We start from the raw sequence: 25,719 nt of genomic DNA on the forward strand, positions 1-25,719 counted from the left end.
GGGGTTTGGGATTCAAATCCCAAAAATCCCAATAAATAGGAGGATTTGGGGGTTTTGGGGTTTGGGGTTTTGGGAATTGGGGATTTTGAGGTTTGGGGTTTTGGGGTTTTTGGGATTTGGGGTTTTGGGGTTTTTGGGATTTGGGGTTTTGGAATTGGGGATTTGGGGTTTGGGATTTCGGGAATTCCCAGTGTCGGGAACTCGGCAACGAGGCTGGAATCCTGGTAAAGGGTTGGGGTTTGGGGTTTGGCATTTTGGGATTTGGGGGTTTTGGGGTTTTGGGGTTTGGGGTTTAGGATTTGGGATTCAAATCCCAAAAATCCCAAGAAATAGAAGGATTTGGGGATTCAGGGTTTGGAGTTTTGGGGTTTTGGTGTTTGGGGTTTTGGGAATTGGAGATTTTGGGGTTTTTGGGGTTTTTGGGGTTTTTGGGGTTTTGGGGTTCAGGGATTTGGGGTTCGGGGTTTTGGGATTTGGGGATTTGGGGTTTTGGGGTTTTTGGGATTTGGAGTTTTGGAATTGCGGATTTGGGGTTTGGGAATTGGGGAATTCCCAGTGCCGGGAACTCGGCAACGAGGCCGGAATTCCGGTAAGGGTCGGAATTTGGGGTTTTGGGCTTTCGGGTTTTGGAATTTGAGATTTGGGATTTGGGTTTTTGGGCTTTGGGATTTGGGGGTTTTGGGGTTTGGGGTTTTTGCGATTTGGGGTTTTGGGATTTGGGGTTTAGGATTTGGGATTCAAATCCCAAAAATCCCAAAAAATAGAAGGATTTGGGGATTTGGGGTTTGCGGTTTTTGGAGTTTGGGATTTTGGGGGTTTGGGGTTTGGTGGTTTTGGGATTTGGAGTTTTTGGGCTTTGGTGGTTTTAGGGTTTTGGGATTTTGGGGTTTGGGATTTTGGGGTTTTGAGGTTTGGGGTTTTTGGGATTTGGGGTTTTGGGGTTTTGGGGATTTGGGAGTTGGAGTTTTCGGAATTGGGGAATTCCCAATGCCGGAACTCGGGAACGAGGCCGGAATTCTGGTAAAACTTTGGGGTTTGGGGTTTTGGGATTTGGTATTTGGGATTTGGGGTTTGGGGTTTTTGCTATTTGGGGTTTGGAAATTGGGGAATTCCCAATGCCGGGAACTCGGGAATGAGGCCGGAATCCTGGTAAAACTTTGGGGTTTTGGGGATTTGGGGTTTTGGGATTTGGGGTTTAGGATTTGGGATTCAGATCCCAAAATCCCAAAAAATAGAAGGATTTGGGGATTCAGGGTTTGGGGTTTTGGGGTTTTGGGGTTTGGGGTTTGGTGGTTTTGATATTTGGAGGTTTTGGGATTTGGGGTTTTGGGGATTTGGGGTTTGGGAATTGGGGAATTCCCAGTGCCGGGAACTCAGTAATGAGGCCGGAATCCTGGTAAAGGGTTGGGGTTTGGGGTTTGGGGATTTGGGATTTGGGGTTTTGGGATTTGGGGATTGGGATTTGGGGTTTTGGGGTTTTGGGATTTGGGGTTTAGGATTTGGGATTCAAATCCCAAAAATCCCAATAAATAGAAGGATTTGGGGATTCAGGGTTTGGGGTTTTGGGGGTTTGGGGTTTTGGGATTTGGGGATTGGGGAATTGGGGATTTTGGGGTTTTTGGGGTTTGGGGTTTTTGGGGTTTTTGGGGTTTTTGAGATTTGGGGTTTTGGGGTTTTTGGGATTTGGGAATTGAGGAATTCCCAGTGCCGGGAACTCAGTAATGAGGCCGGAATCCTGGTAAAGGGTTGGGGTTTGGGGTTTGGTATTTTGGGATTTGGGGTTTTGGGATTTGGGGATTGGGATTTGGGGTTTTGGGGTTTTGGGATTTGGGGTTTAGGATTTGGGATTCAAATCCCCAAAATCCCAATAAATAGAAGGATTTGGGGATTCAGGGTTTGGGATTTTGGGGTTTTGGGGTTTGGGGTTTTGGGGTTTTGGGGTTTTGGGGTTTGGGATTTTGGGAATTGGAGATTTTGGGGTTTTGGGGTTTGGGATTTTGGGGTTTGGGGTTTTGGGGTTTGGGAATTGGGGATTTGGGAATTGGGGAATTCCCAGTGCCGGGAACTCGGGAACGAGGCCGGAATTTTGGTAAAGGTTTGGCGTTTTGGGGTTTGGGGTTTTGGGGTTTGGGGTTTTGGGTTTGGGGGTTTGGGGGTTTGGGGTTTAGGATTTGGGATTCAGATCCCAAAAATCCCAAAAAAATAGAAGGATATGGTTATTTGGGGTTTGTGGTTTTTGGGGTTTGGGATTTTGGGGTTTTGGGGTTTGGGGTTTGGTGGTTTTGGTATTTGGAGTTTTTGGGATTTGGGGGGTTTGGGGTTTTTGGGGTTTGGGGTTTTGGGGATTTGGGGTTTGGGAATTGGGGAATTCCCAATGCCGGGAACTCGGCAATGAGGCCGGAATTCCGGTAAAGGGTTGGGGTTTGGGGTTTTGGGCTTTGGGGTTTTGGAATTTGAGATTTGGGATTTGGGTTTTTGGGCTTTGGGAATTGGGGTTTTTGGGGTTTGGGGTTTTTGGGATTTGGGGTTTTGGGATTTGGGGTTTAGGATTTGGGATTCAGATCCCAAAAATCCCAAAAAATAGAAGGATTTGGTTATTTGGGGTTTGTGGTTTTTGGGGTTTGGGATTTTGGGGTTTTGGGGTTTGGGGTTTTGGTATTTGGAGTTTTTGGGATTTGGGGTTTTGGAATTGCGGATTTGGGGTTTGGGAATTGGGGAATTCCCAGTGCCGGGAACTCAGCAACGAGGCCGGAATTCCGGTAAACTTTGGGGTTTTGGGGTTTTGGGCTTTGGGGTTTTGGAATTTGAGATTTGGGATTTGGGTTTTTGGGCTTTGGGGTTTTTGGGATTTGGGGTTTTGGGATTTGGGGTTTAGGATTTGGGATTCAAATCCCAAAAATCCCAAAAAATAGAAGGATGTGGGGATTTGGGGTTTGCGGTTTTTGGAGTTTGGGATTTTGGGGGTTTGGGGTTAAGTGGTTTTGGGATTTGGAGTTTTTGGGGTTTGGTGGTTTTAGGGTTTTGGGATTTGGGGTTTGGGATTTTGGGGTTTTGAGGTTTGGGGTTTTTGGGATTTGGGGTTTTGGGGATTTGGGAGTTGGAGTTTTCGGAATTGGGGAATTCCCAATGCCGGGAACTCGGGAACGAGGCCGGAATTCTGGTAAAACTTTGGGGTTTTGGGGATTTGGGGTTTTTGGGATTTGGTGGGTTTGGGATTTGGGGGTTTTGTCGGGTTCAGGATCAGGGATTTGGGATTTAGGGTTTGGAGCTTGGGGATTGGGGATTTTGGGATTTGGGGGATTTGGGGGGAATGGGGAATGGAGGAGGAGGGCTGGGAAGGGGAATTTTCCCAGGGATTTTTTTTGGGGATCAAATTGCAAAAGTCACAAAATAATTGAGGGATTTGGGAATGGGAATTTTCCCAGAGAATTCTTGGGATCAAATCCCATAGATCCCGAAATTTCCCCCTCCAAAAAATCCCCAAATTTGGGAATTCCCAAATCCCTCCCCCACGTGGGATTCTCTCCAAATTTTTGGTTTTCCCGGGATTCCCAAATTCGGGAATTCCCCAAATTCCCGAGGGTCCCAAATTATCCCAAATTTTCCCCGCTTCCAGATGGTCCCAAGTCCCCCATTCCCAAATAATCCCGAACTCCGGGATCACAAAAAAGAGCGGGAATTCCATCCCAGAATTCCCAAATTTGGGAATTCCCAAATCCCTCCCGACGTGGGATCCTCCCAAATTCCCGAGGGCCCCGAATTCCATAATTGGCCCAAATTTTCCGCTTCCAAAAGGGTCCCAAATCCCCCATTCCCAAATTTTTCCCAACACAGGAAAAGTGGGAATTTCCAAATCCCTCCCCCACGTGGGATTCTCTGAAAATTTTTGGTTTTCCCGGGAATCCCAAATTCAGGAATTCCCCAAATTCTAAACGATCCCGAATTCCAAATTTTCCCCACATCCAGATGGTCCCAAGTCCCCCATTCCCAAATAATCCCGAACTCCAGGATCACAAAAAAAAACCTGGGAAATCCCGCAATTCCCAAATCCGAGAATTCCCAAACCCTTTCCCGCAACGGGGTTTCTCCCAAAACTTTTTTGGGAGTTCCCAAATTTTTGGGATCGGCCAAAAATTTTCCCGCTTCCATAATGGTCCCAAATCCCCCATTCCCAAATTTTTCCCAACACAGGAAAGGTGGGAATTCCCAAATCCCTCCCCACGTGGGATTCTCTCCAAATTTTTTTGGTTTTCCTGGGAATACCCAAATTCCCGAGGGCCCCGAATTCCAAATTTTCCCACTTGGTCCCAGATGGCCCCAAGTCCCCCATTCCCAAATAATCTCGAACTCCGGGATCACAAAAAAAAAGCGGGAATTCCATCCCAGAATTCCCAAATTTGGGAATTCCCAAATCCCTCCCGACGTGGGATCCTCCCAAATTCCCGAGGGCCCCGAATTCCAGAATTGGCTCAAATTTTCCCGCTTCCAAAAGGGTCCTAAATCCCCCATTCCCAAATTTTTCCCAACACAGGAAAAGTGGGAATTCCCAAATCCCTCCCCACGTGGGATTCTCTCTAAATTTTTGGTTTTCCCGGGAATCCCAAATTCGGGAATTCCCCAAATTCTAAAGGATCCAGAATTCCAAATTTTCCCCACATCCAGATGGTCCCAAGTCCCCCATTCCCAAATAATCCCGAACTCCAGGATCACAAAAAAAAACCTGGGAAATCCCGGAATTCCCAAATCCGAGAATTCCCAAATCCTTTCCCACAACGGGGTTTCTCCCAAAACTTTTTTGAGAATTCCCAAATTTTTGGGATCGGCCAGAAATTTTCCCGCTTCCATAATGGTCCCAAATCCCCCATTCCCAAATTTTTCCCAACACAGGAAAAGTGGGAATTCCCAAACCCCTCCCCACGTTGGATTCTCTTGAAATTTTTGATTTTCCCGGGAATCCCAAATTCGGGAATTCCCCAAATTCCCGAGGGCCCCGAATTCCAAATCGTCCCAAATTTTCTGCTTCCAAAAGGTCCCGAATTCCCTATGCAAGCATCAGGAAGAGTCCGGGATGGAATTCCCAAATCCGAGAATTCCCAAACCCTTTCCCACAACGGGGTTTCTCCCAAAACTTTTTTGGGAATTCCCAAATTTTTGGGATCGGCCAAAAATTTTCCCGCTTCCACAAGGCTCCCAAATCCCCTCCCCGCTCCCCATCTACCCCCGACGCCGCGAAAAGTTGGGAATTCCATCCCGGCTGTTCCCAAATCCCCGGAATGATTCCCCGCTCCCCGCCCCGGTGGCAGGCGTGCGCCGGCTCGTGCCGGGCCCAGATTTCCCTGGAATCTCCGGTTTTTCCCGGGAACGGGCAATTCCAGCCGCTCTCCGAGGGCCTGCGGCGCTACGTCATGAGCCACTTCCGGTGGAACCAGTTCGGCCGGAAAAACGCCACCGAGCCCGGAAAACGCCAGGGAGAGGAAGCGGAAGCGGAAGCGGAAGCGGAAAAGGGGCCGGGGAATGAGGGCGGAATTCCCGGGTTTTTCCGGCACTCGGGGAAGGACGGGAAGCGCTCGTACTCCATGGAGCACTTCCGGTGGGGGAAACCCGTGGGGCGCAAGAGGAGGCCGGTCAAGGTTTACCCCAACGGCGCCGAGGAGGAGTCGGAGGAGAATTCCCGCTTGGAATTCCGGAGGGAAGAACCCACGGAAGAGGAGGATGAGGAGGATGAGGAAGAGGAAGGGTTCCCGAAATTCCCATGGAATTCCCGGAAGGAGAAGCGTTACGGGGGATTCATGAGCCCGGAGAGGATCCGGACGCCGCTGGTGACGCTCTTCAAGAACGCCATCGGGAAGAGCTTCTCCAAGGACGGGCAGTGACGGGAAAAACACGGAAAAATCCCGGGAAAAAAAATCCCGGGAAAAAAAATCCCGGGAAAATCCCACGGGATCCGCGGCCCCTGTAGTGTTGTCCCCTCCCCTCGTTAGCGCCCAATCCGTCCTCGTTAATTAAAAAAACAAAAATTGATCCTCCCGGGGATTCGGCGGGGTGGGAATTCCCAGGTTGGGAATATTCTTGGCGGGACGGATCCCGGGTTGGGAATTCTTGGGACGGTGGGAGACGTTGGGAAGGAGGGATGGGGAAAATTCCCGAAGAAATTGTAAAAAAAAAAAAAATTAAAAAAAAAAAAATTAATTTAAAAAAAAAAAAAGGATGGGAAATTCGCGGGGGAAAAAAATGGAAAATTTTATGGATGGAAAATTCCCGAACAAACGGAAAAATCTGGGAGAAGGTGGAGGAGGGGGAAAAAACGGGAACTGGGGTTGGGAATGGGTTGGGGAATTTTGGGATGAGGGAATGAGTTGGAATTCCGGGAAGTTTTCCCATGAGGAAAAAAGGGTGGGGCCATGGAGTGGATTTCCATGGGGAAAGGGGGGGATTTTGGGAAGGAATTCCCAGCTGGGCCGGAATTCCCAGATAATTCCCGGTTCGATCCCAATCTCAGTCCCAATTCCGACTCCAATCCCGACCCTGATTTTGATTCCAGTCCCGATCCCATTCCCATTCCCAATCCCACATCCTGATCCCGATTCTCATCCCAATCCTGGTCCCGATTCCACTTCTGATCCCGATCCCAATCCCTATTCCAGGCCCCATCCCCATCCCGATCCCAATCCCAGTGCTCATCCCGATCCTGATCCTGATTCCAATCCCGATCCTGATCCTAATGCTGGCTCCATTCCCAATCTTGATCCCAATCCCCGTCCTAATCCTGATCCCGATCCCAAAGCTGATCCTGATTCTGATCCCGATCCCGATTCTGATTCCAAACCCCATCCCCATCCTGATCCAAGTTCGATCCTGATCTCAATCCCAATCCCAATCCCGATTCTGATTCCAGTTCTGATTCCAATCCCGATCCCAATTGTGATCCTGATGCCGATCCTAATCCCATTTCCAATCCCATTCCCATTCCCCATCCTGATCCAAGTTCGATCCTAATCTCAATTCCGATTCCGATTCCAATTCCGATCCTGATTCCAGTCCCGATCCCAATTCAGATCACAATTCCAATTCCGATCCCGATCCCGTTTCCAGTCCTGATGCTAATCCCAATTCCATTCCCAGTCATGATCCCAATTCCAATCCCGATCCTGATCCCAAACCCAATCCCAGTTCCAATCCCAATCTCAATCCAGGTCCCAGTCCTGATCCCAATCCCAATCTGGACCTCAATCCCGATCCCAATCCCGATCCCGATCCCACTTCCAATCCTTATCCTGATCCTGGTCCTTATTCCGAACCCAATCCCGATCCCAATTCTGATTCGGATCCCGATTCCAACCCCAATCCCCATTCCAATTCCGATCAGGATTCTGATCCCAATCCCAATCCTAATTCCTGATCCCATTTCCAATCCCAATCCCAATCCTGATCCCATTCTTAATCCCAATCCCGATCCCAACCCCAATCCTGATTCTGATATTGATCCCATTTCCGTTCCCGTTCCCGACCCCATTCCCGACCCCGATCCCGATCCCGGCCGCGGGGCACAAACGCAAACCCGTCTCTTCTCCGACAAAATTTATGGATCTGGAACACACAAGGCGCGGAGTCCTCCCAACCATCCCTGAGTTTGGATCTCCTGGAATCGCCGCCACCGCTCCGAGTCCGCCGTTCCCGCCCAACGGGAAAACCCCGGGGCCGGGGAGAAAAACCCGGATCCGCCTTTCCCTCTTTTCCACGGAATTAAAAAAAAACCCAAAAAACCCCTCCGGGATGGGGCTGTGCTGAGGGGGGTCGGGTTCCGGATTCCAATCCTGATCCTGATGCCAATCCCGATCCCGATCCTGATCCCAATCCCAATCCTGATCCCAATTCTGATTTCAATCCCGATGTGGATCCCAATCCCAATCCAGATCTGGATCCTGATCCCAGTCTCAATCTTGATCCCAATCCCAACCCCAATTCCAAGCCCTGGCCCCATCCCAATCCCAATCCCAATCCCAACCCTGATTCCAATTCTGATTCTGATCCCATTTCCAAACTCCAATTCCGATCCCAACCTCGATCCTGATTCCAATCCCAATCCCAATACGGATCTCAATCCCGATTCCGATCCTGATCCTGATTCTGATCCCATTTCTGATTTCAATCCCGATGTGGATCCCAATCCCAATCTGGATGTGGATTCTGACCCCAGTCTCAATCCTTATCCCAGTCCTGATCCCAATCCCAGTCCTGATTCTGATCCCAATCCTCATCCCGATCCCAATCCTCATCCCGATCCCAATTCTGATGTGGATCTTGATCCCGATCCCAATCCAGATCTAGATTCCGATCACAGTCTCAATCTTGATCCCAATTCCAAGCCCTGGCCCCATCCCAATCCTGACCCAACCCCAATCTCAACCCCAACCCCAATCCTGATTCTAATCCTGATCCTAATTCTGATCCCAATCCTGATCCAAACCCCAATTCTGATCCTGATTCTGATCCCGTTTCCAATCCCAGTCCCAATCCCGATTCCAATCCCGATCCCAATACGGATCTCAATCCTGATCCCAGCCTCAATCCCAATTCCAATCCTGATTCTGATCCGGTTCCTGACCCCGATCCCGACCCCATTCCCGATCCCGACCCCAATCCCGATCCCGGCCGCGGGGCACAAACGCAAACCCGTCTCTTCTCCGACAAAATTTATGGATCTGGAACACACAAGGCGCGGAGTCCTCCCAACCATCCCTGAGTTTGGATCTCCTGGAATCGCCGCCACCGCTCCGAGTCCGCCGTTCCCGCCCAACGGGAAAACCCCGGGGCCGGGGAGAAAAACCCGGATCCGCCTTTCCCTCTTTTCCACGGAATTAAAAACCCCCAAAAAAAACGCCCTCCGGGTCGGGGTGGGGATCCCGTTGGAGATTCCCGAGGAATCCTCAGGAATTCTCCAGCACCTGGTGGGGCAGGGGGACGGCGGCGGCGGCTCCGAGGGGCGCTCCGGGTTTCTCGCGGCCCTTCAGGAAGAAGGTGAGGAGCTCCCCTTTGCCCTTGACGTAGACGGCGCCGCGGCGCACGAAGCGGAACCCGTACTCCTTCAGGATCTGCTGCGTCTCCTCCACCACCTGGAGGCGAGGGAACGGGAACAAAAATCGGGAATTTGGGGGGTGTTCCTGCCGGGAAAAAGCGAAGGAGAGCTCCCGGGGTGAGGGAGGAAGCGGAGCTGGGGGGGAAATTCCGAGGGGAAATTCCTGGGAGGGTTTGGGATTCCCAGAGGATCACTCTGGATCGAGCAAGGAAAGGTTGGAGAGGTTTGGGATCGGGGGTGGGAATGGGATGGGATTGAAGGTCCATGGATCCCATCCCAAACCATTCCGGGATTCTGGGATCCAGGACACTCAGGATCCATCCCAAGGGGTTTTTATGGAATTGGGGGATGGAAAAGGGAAGGGAGACCCTTCCTGGAGTCCTGAATTCCCAGTGAAACCCCTGGTGAGGTCCCACCTGGACGTTCCCCATGATCCCACCTGGATGTTCCCAGGATTCCTGGTCTGATCCCACCTGAACGTTCCCCATGATCCCACCTGGATGTTCCCCATGGTCCCACCTGGACGTCCCCCATGATCCCACCTGGATGTTCCCAGGATTCCTGGTCTGATCCCACCTGAATGTCCCCTATGAACCCACCTGGATGTTCCCAGGATTCCTGGTCTAATCCCACCTGGATGTTCCCCATGGTCCCACCTGGATGTTCCCCATGATCCCACCTGGACATCCCCCATGGTCCCACCTGGATGTTCCCCATGGTCCCGCCTGGATGTTCCCCATGAACCCACCTGGATGTTCCCAGGATTCCTGGTCTGATCCCACCTGGATGTTCCCCACAATCCCACCTGGATGTTCCCCATGATCCCACCTGGACGTCCCCCATGGTCCCACCTGGACGTCCCCCATGATCCCACCTGGATGTTCCCCACGATCCCACCTGGATGTTCCCCACGATCCCACCTGGATCTTCCCCATGGTCCCACCTGGACATTCCCCATGGTCCTACCTGGATGTTCCCAAGATTCCTGGTCTGATCCCACTTGAACGTTCCCCATGGTCCCACCTGGCCGCTCCCCATGATCCCACCTGGATGTCGCCCATGGTCCCACCTGGATGTTCCCCATGATCCCATCTGGACATCCCCCATAGTCCCACCTGGACGTCCCCCATGATCCCACCTGGATCTTCCCCATGGTCCCACCTGGACGTCCTCCATGGTCCCACCTGGACGTTCCCCATGATCCCACCTGGATATTCCCAAGATTCCTGGTCTGATCCCACCTGGACGTCCCCCATGGTCCCACCTGGATGTCCCCCATGGTCCCACCTGGATGTTGCCCATGACTCCGGTGGACTCCATCCTGCTGGCCACGTTCACCGTGTTGCCCCAGATGTCGTAGTGGGGCTTGCGGGCCCCGATGACGCCGGCCAGCACCGCCCCCTTGTTCATCCCTGCCCGGAGGGACACGGATCACGCCCGGAACATTCCGGAATTCCCAGAATTCCCGGAATCCCCGGAATCCCCAGCGTTCCCGGACTTGCCTATGCGCAGCATGAAGTTGTTGAAGGACTGGTAGTTGATGTTCATCAGCGTCACCTTCATGGCCAGCGCGAAGTCGGCCAGGTCGGCCAGGTGCTGCCAGCGCTCCTTCTCCGAGCGCGGCTCCTTCTGCCGGAAATCCCGGGAATCGGCCACCACCCGGCGTTCCCGGCGTCCCCGGGTGGTGGGAGAAGGGAAACGGGGCGGTGGCATGGGAGGTGGGATGTGGAGATGGAGGTGGGACACGGGGATGGGGCGTGGAGGTGGGACACGGGGATGGAGATGGGACATTGAGATGGAGGTGGGACGTGGAGATGGAGGTGGGACGTGGAGATGGAGGTGGGACACAGGGATGGGGCATGGAGATGATGGGACACAGAGATGGAGGTGGGACACGGGGATGGAGATGGGACACGGAGATGGAGGTGGGACATGGGGATGGGGCATGGAGATGGGACATTGAGATGGAGGTGGGACACAGGGATGGGGCATGGAGATGATGGGACACAGAGATGGAGGTGGCACGTGGAGATGGAGGTGGGACGTGGAGATGGGGTGTGGAGATGGGACACTGAGATGGAGGTGGGACGTGGAGATGGAGGTGAGACACGGGGATGGGGCATGGAGATGGGACATTGAGATGGAGGTGGGACATGGGGATGGGACATGGAGATGACGGGACACAGAGATGGAGGTGGGACGTGGAGATGGAGGTGGGACACGGATGGGACACGGAGATGATGGGACACAGAGATGGAGGTGGGACACAGGGATGATGGGACACAGAGATGGAGGTGGGATGTGGAGATGGAGGTGGGACACAGGGATGGGACACGGAGATGATGGGACACAGAGATGGAGGTGGGACATGGGGATGATGGGACACAGAGATGGAGGTGGGACACAGGGATGGGGCATTGAGATGGGACATTGAGATGGAGGTGGGACATGGGGATGATGGGACATGGGAATGGGACATGGAGATGGGACATGGGGATGGAGGTGGGACACGGGGATGGAGGTGGAATGTGGGGATGGGGCACGGAGATGATGGGACAAAGGGACGTGGAGATGGAAATGGGATGCGGAGATGGAGGTGGGACGTGGGGATGGGGCATGGAGATGGAGAAGGGACCTGGAGATGATGGGACATGGAGATGATGGGACATGGAGACAATAGGATATTGGGATGGGACAGGGATGGGGCATGGAGATGATGGGACCTGGAGATGATGGGACATTGGGATGGGACCTGGAGACGGGACATGGACATGGGACATAGAGATGATGGGACACAGAGACGGGAGATGGAGATTGGAGATGGAGATGGGACATGGATTTGGGGACATTGGGATGGGACATGGAGATGATGGGACATGGAGATGGGAAATGGAGACAATGGGATATCGGGATGGGAAATGGAGACAATGAGATATTGGCATGGGACATTGGGATGGGACATGGAGATGATGGGACATTGGGATGGGATGTGGAGATGGAGATGAGACATGGAGATGATGGGACATGGAGATGACGGGGCATGGAGATGACGGGGCATGGAGATGACGGGGCATGGAGATGGGAAATGGAGACAATGGGATATTGAGATGGGACCTGGAGCTGGGGACATTGTGATGGGACATGGAGATGATGGGATGTGGACATGGGACACAGGGATAAGACACGGAGATGGGACATGGAGATGGGACATGGACATGGGACATGGGGATGGGACAAGGGGAGGGACTGGGAGATGGGAGATGGGACATGGGGATGGGACACTGGGATGATGGGACATGGAGATGGGAAATGGATTTGGGGACATGGGGATGGGACACTGGGATGATGGGACATGGAGATGGGACACAAGGATGGGACACCAGGAGGAAGGACCCCATGCCCAGGTCCCCGGGGGTGTCCCAAGGTGGGATCCCGGGCTGACCTTGGCTCCGAATCCGTTGGCGCCGGCGTCGGGCGTCACCCCGGAGGCGGCCATGTAGGTGCTGCCGATGGTCTTGATCTTGGTGATGCAGCGGAACTGGGGCTCGTCCAGGAGCTGGGAACGACACGGAACCGGGATCGCACCTGGATGGTCCCAGGGGTCCCACCTGGATGGTCCCAGGGGTCCCACCTGGATGGTCCCTGTCCCATCTGGATGTTCCCGTGATTCCCAGTGTGATCCCACCTGGATGTTCCTGTGATTCCCACCATGATCCCACCTGGACATTCCCCATGATTCCCACCTGGACATTCCCCGTGATTCCCACCATGATCCCACCTGGACATTCCCCACAATTCCTGGTGGGATCCCACCTGGACACTCCCCGTGATTCCCAGTGTGATCCCACCTCAATATTTATTCCCCAATATTCCAGATTAGACATTCCCCACGATTCCCGGTGTGATCCCCACCTGGACATTTATTCCCCATGATTCCTGACTGGACGTTCCTCACGATTCCCAGTGTGATCCCACCTGGACCTTCCCCTTGATTCCCGCTGTGACCCCACTTGGACATTCCCCACAAGTCCTGGTGTGATCCCAGCTGAATGTTCCCTGTCCCACCTGGATGTCCCCATGATTCCCAGTGTGATCCCACCTGGGCATTCCCCATGATTCCCACTGTGATCCCACCTGGATATTCCCAGTTATTCCCCATGTGATCCCACTGGATGTTCCCATGATTCCCACCTGGACACTCCCCGTGATTCCCAGTGTGATCCCACCTGGACATTCCCATGATTCCTACCATGATCCCACCTGGAGGTTCCCCAATGATTCCTGGTGTGATCCCACCTGGACATTCCCCCCAGTTCCCAGTCTATTCCCAGCTGGACATTCCCCCATGATTCCCACCTGGATATTCCCTACAATTCCCTCTGCAATCCCACCTGGACATTCCCCACGATTCCTGCTGTGATTCCACCTGGACATTCCCCGTAACTCATGGTCTGATCCCACCTGGACATTCCCCGTGATTCCCACTGTGATCCCACCTGGATCTTCCCCCTGATTCCCAGTCTGATCCCACCTGGACGTTCCCCACAATTCCTGGTGGGATCCCACCTGGGCGTTCCCCACGATTCCCGGTGTGACCCCACTTGAACATTCCCCACCATTCCTGGTGTGATCCCCACCTGGACGTTCTCCGCGATTCCCACCGTGACCCCACCCGGGCCATCCTGGTCTCGGTGCGGAATTCCGGGCGCTGCTCCTTACCGCGTCGAAGTCGGAGATGATCTCGTTGAGGAAGCGCAGGCACTCGATGCCGCCGTTGTTGATGCTCTCCTCCGTGTAGAAATCCGCGAAGTTCGGCAGCGACGCGAACATCACCCCGATCTCCTCGTACGATTGGCTGTACAGCTCCTGGGAATGCGCCAATATCCATTATTGATTATTGGTTATCGGTTATGGGTTATCGGTTATGGGTTATCGGTTATTGGTTATGGGTTGGGCAGCGATGTGAACATCACCCCGATCTCCTCGTAGGATTGGCTGTACAGCTCCTGGGAATGCACCAATATCCGTTATTGATTATTGGGTATTGATTATTGGTTATCGGTTATGGGTTATTTGTTATGGGTTGGGCAGCGATGTGAACATCACCCCGATCTCCTCGTAGGATTGGCTGTACAGCTCCTGGGAATGCACCAATATCCGTTATTGATTATTGGGTATTGGGTATGGGTTATTGGTTGTGGGTTATTGGTTGTACGTTATTGGTTATGGGTTGGGCAGCGACGCGAACATCACCCCGATCTCCTCGTACGATTGGCTGTACAGCTCCTGGGAATGCACCAATATCCGTTATTGATTATTGGGTATTGGGTATTGATTATTGGTTATGGGTAATGGATTATGGGTTATTGGTTGGGCAGTGACACAAACATCACCCCGATCTCCTCGTACGATTGGCTGTGCAGCTCCTTGGAATGCCGGGAATTCCACCCCAGGAGCGCACCGATATCAGTTATTGATTATTGGTTATTGGCCATTGGTTTTTTCTGGATCCCTGGGAGTGTCCAAGGAAAGGTTGGAGCACCCTGGGATTGTGTGGTGGGAACGGGATGGGATTGAGGGTCCCTGGATCCCATCCCAAGAATTCTAGGATTCTGGGATCAAGGACACTCAGGATCCATCCCAAGGGATTTTTATGGAATTTTTGGGGATGGAAAAGGGAAGGGAGACCCTTCCTGGAGTCCCCAGTTCCCAGGGAATTCCCAAAATTCCTTCCCGGAGAGGAGTCAGGGGTTGGAATGGGATGGGATTGAAAATCCATGGATCCCATCCATGGAATTCCAGGATTTTGGGCTCCAGGATCCATCCCAAGGGATTTTTATGGAATTTGGGGATGGAAAAGGGAAGGGAGACCCGAATTCCCAGGGAATTCCCAAAATTCCTCCCCGGAGAGGCGCTGGGATGGGGATGGATCCAACGCCAGGCTGGGAGAGCTGGGAATGGAGGGAATTCCCTGGGAAAAGCGGAAGAAATTTGGGAAGGAATTCCCAGCCGGGCTGGAATTCCCAGAGAATCCCCGGCAGCATCCAAGGAAAGGTTGGAGCCACCTGGGATGGAATTGAAGATCCCTGGATCTTCAGCTGGAATGGGATGGGATTGAAGCTCCATGGATCCCACCCAAGGAATGCCGGGAATGTGGGAACCACCCGGAAAAGCGGGAACGCCGCCCGGAAAAGCGGGAACACCGACCTCGTCCCGTTTTTTGGAGCCCAGGAAGTGCCGGGCCACATGCTCGGGCAGCATGTTGGCCACCAGGGCCTCGTTCCAGCGGCGCATCTCGGAGACGCGCTCCTTCTGGTCATGGACGTCGATCTTCCACAGGAACAGCGTCCGCGCCAGCTTCTCCACCTGGGAATTGTGGGAATTTCTGGGAATTGTGGGATTTCTGGGATTTGTGGGATGATGGGATTGTGGGATGATGGGATATTGGGATGATGGAGCCGTGCTCCTTCTGGTCATGGACGTCGATCTTCCACAGGAACAGCGTCCGCGCCAGCTTCTCCACCTGGGAATTGTGGGAATTGCTGGGAATTGTGGGAATTGTGGGATTGTGGGATTGTGAGATGGGGGATAATGGGATATTGGGATGATGGGATTGTGGGATAATGGGATATTGGGATGATGGAGCCGTGCTCCTTCTGGCCATGAACATTGGTCTTGCATAACAACAGCGTCCGTGCCAGCTTCTCCACCTGGGAATGAACGCTGTGGGAATTCCTGGAAATTGTGGGAATTGTCGGATTGTGGAATGGGATTTGTGGGATGGTGGGATAATGGGATTTGTAGGATAGTGGGATAATGGGATGGTGGGATGATGGGATAATGGGATGGTGGGATAATGGGATGATGGGATGATGGAGCCGCGCTCCTTCTGGCCATGAACATGGATCTTCCACAGGAACAGCGTCCGCACCAGCTTCTCCACCTGGGATTTGTGGGAATTCCTGGGGCTGTGGGATTGTGGAATGGGATTTGTGGATTGATGGGATGATGGGATATTGGGATGGTGGGATTGTGGGATGATGGGGTTGGATGATGGAGCCGCGCTCCTTCTGGTCATGGACATGGATCTTCCACAGGAACAGCGTCCGTGCCAGCTTCTCCACCTGGGAATGAACGCTGTGGGAATTCCTGGGAATTGTGGGAATTGTCGGATTGTGGAATGGGATTTGTAGGATGGTGGGATAATGGGATGATGGAGCCGTGCTCCTTCTGGCCATGAACATGGATCTTCCACAGGAACAGCATCCGCGCCAGCTTCTCCACCTGGGATTTGTGGGAATTCCTGGGACTATGGGATTTGTGGATTGATGGGATGATGGGATATTGGGATGGTGGGATTGTGGGATGATGGGGTTGGATGATGGAGCCGTGCTCCTTCTGGTCATGGACATCGATATTCCACAGGAACAGCGTCCGCGCCAGCTTCTCCACCTGGGAATGAACGCTGTGGGAATTCCTGGGAATTGTGGGAATTCGGGATTGTGGGACTGTGGGATTGTGGAATGGTATTTGTGGATTGATGGGATGATGGGATATTGGGATGATGGAGCCGCGCTCCTTCTGGTCATGGACGTCGATCTTCCACAGGAACAGCGCCAGCTTCTCCACCTGGGAATGAACGCTGTGGGAATTGCTGGGAATTGTGGGAATTGTCGGATTGTGGGATGTTGGTATGATGGGATAATGGGATAATGAGATAATGATATGATAATGAGATAATGGGATTATGGGATAATGGAGATGTGCTCCTTCTGGTCCTAGGTGTCCACCTTCCACAGGGATCATGGGATTGTGGGATCATGGGATTGTGGCATTATGGGATTGTGGGATCATGGGATAATGAGATAATGATATGATAATGAGATAATGGGATTATGGGATAATGGAGATGTGCTCCTTCTGGTCCTAGGTGTCCATCTTCCACAGGGATCATGGGATTGTGGGATCATGGGATTGTGGGATCATGGGATTGTGGCATTATGGGATTGTGGAATCATGGGATTGTGGGATCATGGGATTGTGGAATCATGGGATTGTGGGATCATGGGATTGTGGCATTATGGGATTGTGGCATTATGGGATTGTGGCATTATGGGATGAGGGTGTTTCCCAGAATTGGTGGTGGCTGGAAAACCCTTTGGGAGTTTCCTTGGAAAAGCTGGGGCTGGGATAAATCCAGGGGCCTTGGAGCTTCCAGGGGATCCGGGAAGGGATTTAGGGAATCAGGGGAAGGGATTTAGGGAGGAAAAATGAAGAAAAAGGGGGAAAAGGGTGGAAAAGCGAGGGAAGGAAAAGGAAGGGGAGCAAAGGAGAGGGGAGAGGAGGAAAAAGAAGGGGAAGGGAAGAAAGGGCAGGAAAAGAAGGAAAAATGCGGAAGAAGCAGGAGAATGGAGGGAAGGAGAGGAAAGAGGAGGAGAGAGGAAGAAAAGGCAGGAAAATGAAAGAAGAAGAAGGAAAAGGGAGGGAAGGAGAGGAAAGAGGAGGAAAAGGAAGAGAAAGAGAAGAGAAGGCAGGAAAAGGAAGGAAAAAGACGGAAGAAGGTGGAAAAGGAAGGGGAAATGAAGGAAAAAGAAGGAAAAAAAAAAGAAGGGGGAAGAAGGGGCAAAAAAGGAAGCAAAAGAAGGAAGGAGAAGGAAAAGGGAGAGAAAGAGACGTAAGAGGAGGAAAAGGAAGGGAAAGGGAGGAAAAGGACAAATAAGAAGGAAAAGGAAGAAAAAGGAAGGAAAAAGAAGGAAAAGAAAGGAAGGGAAGGGGAAGAAAGGGCAGGAAAAGAAAGGAAGGAGAAGGAAAAGGGAGGGAAGGAGAGGCAAGAGGAGGAAGGAAGAAGAGAAAGGAAGGAAAAAGGAGGAAGAAGAAGGAAAAGGAAGGAAGAAGAAGGAAAGGGGAGGAAGAAGAAGGAAAAGGGCGGGAAGGAGAGGTAAGAGGGGGAAGGGAGAAAAGTAAGAAGAGAAAGGAAGGAAAAAGGAGGAAGAAGAAGGAAAAGGGAGGAAGAAGAAGGAAAGGGGAGGAAGAAGGAGGAAAAGGGAGGGAAGGGGAGGCAAGAGGAGGAAAAAGAAGGAAAAGGAAGGAAGAAGAAGGAAAGGGGAGGAAGAGGAAGGACGAGGAAGGAAAAGGGAGGAAGAAGAAGGAAAAGGGTGGGAAGGAGAGGTAAGAGGAGGAAGGAAGAAAAGTAAGAAGAGAAAGGAAGGAAAAGGAAGGAAAAAGAAGGAAAAGGAAGGAAAAAGAAGGAAAAGGAAGGAAGAAGAAGGAAAGGGGAGGAAGAGGAAGGAAAGGGGAGGAAGAGGAAGGAACGGGGAGGAAGAGGAAGGAACGGGGCGGGAAGGAGACCTTTCCGGCCTGGCCACTCACGTGCCGCGAGAAGTAGTAGAAGCTGAGCATCACCACGAAGATCATGGCGGTCATGGAGTACTTGGAGGGCACCAGCACCGACCTGCCACGAGATCACGCGGGTCACGGAACTCCGGTCCCCGTCCCCGTCCCCGTCCCCGTCCCCGTCCCCTCCTTACGAGCTGGGCTGGCCGCGCCGCCGGTCGTAGTGGTCGAAGATGGGTCCCCAGGCGGAGAAGTTGACGGCGCCGGTGGCGGCGGTGATGAGCACCATGAGGGTCAGCTTGACCATGTGGCTCACCTGGACCAGCATCACGGTGGCCACCAGGGCCAGCAGGGCGATGTAGCTGAAGTACTTGGGGTGGTCGGCGCAGCCGCCGCCGCCGCCGCCGCGAGGTGGCCCCGAGGTGCCGTTGGTCACCACCCAGCGGTGGCGGTGGCAGGCGAGCTGGGGACATGGGGAGAGGGTCAGTGTGGGGACACGGTGGCCACCATGGAGCTGCAATGCTGAGGGTGCTCCTCAAGGCCACCACCCCATGGTGACACTGATGTCCCATTGGTCACCACCCCATGGTGGCCCCGAGGTCCCACTTGTCACCACCCCATGGTCCCCATGGCAGCTGAGCTGTGGACATGGGGACACGGTGGCCACCATGGACACCAGGGCAATGGAGCTGCAATGCTGAGGGTGCTCCTCAAGGCCACCACCCCATGGTGACACTGATGTCCCACTGGCCACCACCCCATGGTGGCCCCAATGTCCCACTGGCCACCACCCCATGGTGGCCCCGAGGTGCCGTTGGTCACCACCCAGCGGTGGCGGTGGCAGGCGAGCTGGGGACACGGGGAGAGGGTCAGTGTGGGGACGTGGTGGCCACCATGGACACCAGGGTGATGGAGCTGCAATGCTGAGGGTGCTCCTCATGGCCACCACCCCATGGTGGCCCTGATGTCCCATTGGTCACCACCCCATGGTGGCCCCGAGGTCCCACTTGTCACCACCCCATGGTCCCCATGGCAGCTGAGCTGTGGACATGGGGACACGGAGGCCACCATGGACACCAGGGTGATGGAGCTGCAATGCTGAGGGTGCTCCTCATGGCCACCACCCGATGGTGGCCCCGAGGTCCCATTGGTCACCACCCCATGGTGGCCCCGAGGTCCCACTGGCCACCACCCGATGGTGGCCCCGAGGTGCTGTTGGTCACCACCCAGCGGTGGCGGTGGCAGGCGAGCTGGGGACACAGGGAGAGGGTCAGTGTGGGGACACGGTGGCCACCATGGACACCAGGGTGATGGAGCTGCAATGCTGAGGGTGCCCCTCATGGCCACCACCCAGAGGTGGCCACAATGTCCCACTGGTCACCACCCCATGGTGGCCCTGATGCCCCATTGGTCACCACCCCATGGTCCCCATGGCAGCCCAGCTGGGGACATGGAGGCCACCATGGCCACCAGAGTGATGGAGCTGCAATATCTGTGCTGTCCCTCACAGCCACCACCCCGAGGTGACACTGATGTCCCATTGGTCACCACCCCATGGTCCCCATGGCAGCCCAGCTGGGGACATGGGGACACGGTGGCCACCACGGCCATCAGGATGGTGCAACTGCAGAGTTTTGGCTGCTCCTTGCAGCCACCACCTATGGTGACCCTGATGTCCCATTGGTCACCACCCCATGGTCCCCATGGCAGCCAAGGTGGGGACATGGAGGCCACCATGGCCACCAGGGTGATGGAGCTGCAATATCCGGGCTGTTCCTCACAGCCACCACCCCGAGGTGACCCTGATGTCCCATTGGTCACCACCCCATGGTCCCCATGGCAGCCAAACTGGGGACACAGTGGCCACCATGGCCACCAGGGTGATGGAGCTGCAATATCCGGGCTGTCCCTCACAGCCACCACCCTGAGGTGACCCTGATGTCCCATTGGTCACCACCCCATGGTCCCCATGGCAGCCCAGCTGGGGACATGGGGACACGGAGGCCACCATGGCCACCAGGGAGGCCACCATGGCCACCAATATCTGCGCTGTCCCTCACAGCCACCACCCCTTGGCCACCACCCCGTGGTGGGGACACGAGGTGCCAGCGGGGCCAGGGGCGGCGTCCCCTCAGCGCCTGTCCCCTCACCATGTCCACGATGTCGGCGGCGGTGACGATGGCGATGGCCGCCATGGCCCAGGTGTTGCGCGCCCAGCGCGTGCGGTCGATCCAGGTGGAGAAGGCCACCAGCTTTCTGGGGAAGGCCTGCGGTGACAACGGGGGCCGAGCGGTCACCCCGGGGGCCGCCACGCGCCGCCGAGGACGTCCCCGAGGCGCGTCCCCTCCTCACCCTCGGGAAGATGGCGGCCAAGGAGCAGAGCGTCAGCCCCACCAGCAGCACCTCGCCCACCGCGAAGGTCACGTAGTTGGCCACCAACCTGCCCGCGAGGTCGGAGGTCAGAGGGTGACGGTCTGGGCGCCACCTGAGGTTGTCCCCAAGGTGTCCCCAAGGTGTCCCCAGGCCCTACCAGGGGTCGACGGCGGCCTCCACCAGGGCGGTGAAGACGAGGACGACGCAGGAGCAGCTGAAGGCGGCGCCGCTCTGCTTCTCCTTCTCCACCGAGTAGCGCGTCTCCATGTCGGGGTCGGTGAAGCGCAGCGACAGCCGGAACGTGCTCCGGCCCTTCAGCCTGGGGGGTTTAGGGGCGTTTGGGGGATTTGGGGTTTTTGGGGGTTTTTTGGGGGAATTTTTGGGGGGTTTTTTTGGAGACTTTTCTGGGATTTTCTGGGGATTTTTTGGGAATTTTTGCAGATTTTTGTGGGGGTTTATTGGGGGGTTTTTGGGGATTTTTTGGGGAATTTTTGCAAATTTTTGGAGAATTTTGTGGGGATTTTTGGGGATTTTTGGGGGGATTTTTTTGGGATTTTTTGGAGGATTTTTTGGGGATTTTTGGGGATTTTTGTAGATTTTGGGGGGGATTTTTTGGGATTTTTTGGGAATTTTGGGGGGATATTTTAGGTGATTTTTTGGGAATTTTTGCAGATTTTGGGGGGATTTATTGGGGGAGTTTTGGGGATTTTTTGGCCTTTTTTTTGGCGATTTTTGGGAATTTTTGCAGATTTTTGGGGGAATTTAATGGGGGATTTTTGGGGACTTTTGGGGGATTTTTGGGGATTTTTTGGGGGGGATTTTTTTGGCATTTTTTGGAGACTTTTTTCGGATTTTTTGGGGGATTTTTTGGGAGTTTTTGCAGATTTTTGGGGGGATTTATTGGGGGATTTTTGGCGATTTTTTGGGGGATTTTTGGGTATTTTTTTTAATTTTTGGGATTTTTTGGAATTTTATTTTTTATTTTTTGGATTTTTGGGGGCATTTTGGGGGGATTTTTTGGGGATTTTTTGGGGATTTTTTTGTGGATTTTTGCAGATTTTTGGGGGATTTTTGGGAATTTTTGGGGTTTTTTAGGGGGGATATTTTGGGGATTTTGGGGGATTTTCTGGGGGCTTTTTGGGGATTTTTTTTTGGGGGGGATTTTTTTGGGGAATTTTTTTGGGATTTCTTGGGGATCTTTTGGGAATTTTTGCAGATTTTTGGGGGGATTGTTTTGAGAATTTTTTGGGAATTTTAGGGATTTTATGGGATTGTTTTGGGATGCTTTTGGGAATTTTCAGGAGTTTTGAGGGGTTTGGGGGAATTTTTGGGAATTTGTGCACATTTTCAGGAATTTGGAGGGACTTTAGGGAGTTTCAGGGAAATATTGGGCTTTTTTTGGGAATTCGTGGGAGTTGTGGGGAATAATTTTCAGGATTTTTTGGGGGGGTATTTTTCAGGAATTTTGGGGGATTTTTTGGGGTTTTTTGGGGGATATTTCGGAAATCTTTGAGAATTTTTGTGGTATTCGGGAATTTTGGAAAATTCTCAGGAAGTTGTGGGAATTTCTGGGAATTTTCAGGATGGTTTTTTTTTAATTTTCCGTGGATTTCAGGGTTGGTTTTTTTTTGAATTTCTGTGAGTTTCTGGGAGTTTTGTGAATTCCTGAGGGGATTTTTGGGGCGAATTCGCGGCAGTTCCGGGGCCACTCACGCCTGGATGCTCTCGCGCTCCAGCAGGGCCTCGTTCAGCAGCCGGTTCAGCTCCTGCTCGTTCTGCGCCGCCCCCGCCACGCGCTCGGCCAGGTCCCGCAGCCGCAGCCGCCGGCGCGGGTTCGGGAACGACGGGTTGGGAACCTGGGGACAACGAGGGGACACCGAGGGGACATCGTGGGGACATCATAGGGACACCGAGGGGACATTGCCAGGACACCCTGGGGACTCTGAGGGGACACTGGGGACACACCATGGGGACACCCCAGGGACACCACGGGGACAATGCACAGACACCGTGGGGACACAGCGGGGACACTGCAGGGACAGCCCAGGGACACTGTGGGGACACCCTGGGGACACCGCAGGGACAGGGCAGGGACACCGAGGGGACACTGCAGGGAGAGGGCAGGACACCGAGGGGACACCCTGGGGACTCTGAGGGGACACTGAGGAGACACCATGGGGACACCCCAGGGACACCAAGGGGACACGGCAGGGACACCAAGGGCACACTATGGGGACACTGAGGGGACACTGCAGGGACACTGCAGGGACAGCCCAGGGACACTGTGGGGACACCCTGGGGACACCGCAGGGACAGGGCAGGGACACCATGGGGACACTGCAGGGACAGGGCAGGGACACCGAGGGGACACCCTGGGGACTCTGAGGGGACACTGTGGGGACACCCTGGGGACACTGCAGGGAGAGGGCAGGACACCGAGGGGACACCCTGGGGACTCTGAGGGGACACTGAGGAGACACCATGGGGACACCCCAGGGACACCAAGGGGACACGGCAGGGACACCAAGGGCACACTATGGGGACACTGAGGGGACACCCTGGGGACAACGTGGGGACAAGGCAGGGAAACCAAGGGGATACCATGGGGACACCCTGGGGACACCCTGGGGACACCCTGGGGACATGGCAGGGGCAGCCCAGGGACACCCTGGGGACACCCTGGGGACAGTTTGGGTACCTCGGTGTCGTCGTCGTCGTCGAGCTCCACGGAGCTGCTGCGGCCGCGCTCGGCGTCCTCGGGGGGCTCCGGGCTGAGGCCACCGTTGGTGGTGACAGGAGGAGGGGACACGCCGTGGGACGAGGTCAGGGACAGCTTCTGTGGGGGACAGGGGCGTGGTGGGTGACACCGTGTCACTGTGTCACTGTGTCCCCCGTGCCACCCGTCACACCGTGGGACACAGTCGGGGACAGCTTCTGTGGGGGACAGGGGCATGGTGGGTGACACTGTGTCACCGTGTCACTGTGTCACCAGTGCCACTCGTCACACCGTGGGACACAGTCAGGGACAGCTTCTGTGGGGGACAGGGGCGTGGTGGGTGACACTGTGTCACTGTGTCACTGTGTCACCAGTGCCACCCGTCACACCGTGGGACACAGTCAGGGACAGCTTCTGTGGGGGACAGGGGCGTGGTGGGTGTCACCGTGTCACTGTGTCACCGTGTCACCAGTGTCACTGTGTCACCAGTGTCACTCGTCACACCATGGGACACAGTCAGGGACAGCTTCTGTGGGGGACAGGGGCGTGGTGGGTGACACTGTGTCACCGTGTCACTGTGTCACTGTGTCACCAGTGCCACCCGTCACACCATGGGACACGGTCAGTGACAGTGCCTGTGGTGGCATGCGGTCACCCTGGGTGTCCCCCCACACCCATGTCCCCAGTGTCCCCCCCGGTGTCCCTGGTGTCCCCCGTGTCTCCCCGTTGTCCTCAGCGGTGCCACTCACCACGCTGTTGACACGATCAGTGACGATGTCCCCACACCCATGACCCCAGTGTCCCCACTGTCCCCACCGGTGCCACTCCCCACGCCATTGACACAATCAATGTCAATGTCCCCACACCCATGACCCAGTGTCCCCATTGGTGCCACTCACCACGCCATTGACACAATCAGTGACAATGTCCCCACACCCATGTCCCCTGTATCCCCCTCAATGTCCCCACTGTTCCCAGCAATGCCACTCACCACACCATGGGACAATCAGTGACAATGTCCCCACACCCATGTCCCCATGTCCCCCCCAGTGTCCCCCTCATTGTCCCCACCGGTGCCACTCACCACGCCATTGACACAATCAACCTCAATGTCCCCACACCCATGTCCCCGTGTCCCTGCTGTCCCCATTGGTGCCGCTCACCACGTCACGGGACAATCAGTGACAATGTCCCCATACCCATGTCCCCATTGTCCCCATTGTTCCCATCGGTGCCACTCACCACGCCACTGACACAATCAATGTCAATGTCCCCACACCCATGTCCCCAGTGTCCCCCGCATTGTCCCTGCTGTCCCCAGCGGTGCCACTCCCCACGCCATTGAAACAATCAACGTCAACGTCCCCACACCCATGTCCCCCGCATTGTCCCCGCTGTCCCCAGGGCTGGCGCTCACCACGCCATTGACACAACCAGTGACAATGTCCCCACACCCATGTCCCCATTGTCCCCAGGGGTGGCACTCACCACGCCATTGACACAATCAACATCAATGTCCCCACACCCATGTCCCCATTGTCCCCATTGTCCCCAGGGCTGGCACTCACCATGCCACTGACACAATCAACGTCAATGTCCCCATACCCCATGTCCCCCTCAATGTCCCCGCTGTCCCCAGGGGTGGCGCTCACCACGCCATTGACACAATCAACGTCAATGTCCCCACACCCATGTCCCCCGCATTGTCCCCGCTGTCCCCAGGGGTGGCACTCACCACACCATTGACACAGTCAATGTCAACGTCCCCATACCCATGTCCCCCGCATTGTCCCCGCTGTCCCCAGGGGTGGCACTCACCACACCATTGACACAGTCAATGTCAACGTCCCCATACCCATGTCCCCCGCATTGTCCCTGCTGTCCCCAGGGCTGGCGCTCACCACGCCACTGACACAATCAACGTCAATGTCCCCACACCCATGTCCCCCGCATTGTCCCCGCTGTCCCCAGGGCTGGCGCTCACCACGCCGTTGACGCCGTGCCGCAGCCCCTGCTTGGGGACCACCACCAGGTAGGTGACAATGCCCTTGTCCCTCAGGTACTCGCAGCGGGAGCCGCCCTCGCCCGGCTCCACCTCGAACTCTCCCTTCAGGCAGTCCACGGTGCTCTGCGAGATGTGCACGCGCCTGCCGCCGCGGCCACCGCCGTCACCTCGGCGCCGCCGCGGCCGCCGCGGCCGCCCCCGGCGCGGGGACACTCA

General features: G+C 54.6%; 2 protein-coding genes across 6 annotated transcripts in view; one reads left to right on the forward strand and one right to left on the reverse strand.

Annotated features, from left to right (window-relative positions):
* Positions 1–1,132: 1,132 nt before the first annotated feature.
* On the forward strand, positions 1,133–6,021 carry POMC (proopiomelanocortin). Its single transcript, XM_054518436.1, has 3 exons — positions 1,133–1,149; positions 1,696–1,738; positions 5,304–6,021. Exons 1-3 carry the CDS (start codon positions 1,133–1,135, stop codon positions 5,871–5,873), a joined length of 630 nt encoding a protein of 209 aa, XP_054374411.1. The 3' UTR covers positions 5,874–6,021.
* Positions 6,022–7,563: 1,542 nt separating this feature from the next.
* Positions 7,564–25,719, reverse strand: part of ADCY3 (adenylate cyclase 3) — a 28,032-nt gene continuing 9,876 nt past the window's right edge. The window contains exons 5-18 of one of the 5 annotated variants that reach the window (XM_036405937.2): positions 25,483–25,645; positions 23,481–23,618; positions 22,496–22,638; positions 20,940–21,101; positions 20,762–20,849; positions 20,560–20,676; positions 18,604–18,872; positions 18,446–18,527; positions 15,284–15,442; positions 13,796–13,942; positions 12,519–12,632; positions 10,579–10,705; positions 10,364–10,488; positions 7,564–9,113 (exon numbers count right to left, since the gene is read on the reverse strand). In XM_036405937.2, coding sequence (XP_036261830.1) covers positions 8,928–9,113; positions 10,364–10,488; positions 10,579–10,705; positions 12,519–12,632; positions 13,796–13,942; positions 15,284–15,442; positions 18,446–18,527; positions 18,604–18,872; positions 20,560–20,676; positions 20,762–20,849; positions 20,940–21,101; positions 22,496–22,638; positions 23,481–23,618; positions 25,483–25,645 — 2,020 coding nt within the window. In that variant the 3' untranslated portion in view covers positions 7,564–8,927. The other 4 variants (XM_054518437.1, XM_054518440.1, XM_054518438.1 and 1 more) reach the window with 4 other exon arrangements.

This window comes from Molothrus ater, unplaced genomic scaffold (assembly GCF_012460135.2).
Source record: "Molothrus ater isolate BHLD 08-10-18 breed brown headed cowbird unplaced genomic scaffold, BPBGC_Mater_1.1 matUn_MA215, whole genome shotgun sequence".
In the NCBI taxonomy this organism is placed as follows: Eukaryota; Metazoa; Chordata; class Aves; order Passeriformes; family Icteridae; genus Molothrus; species Molothrus ater.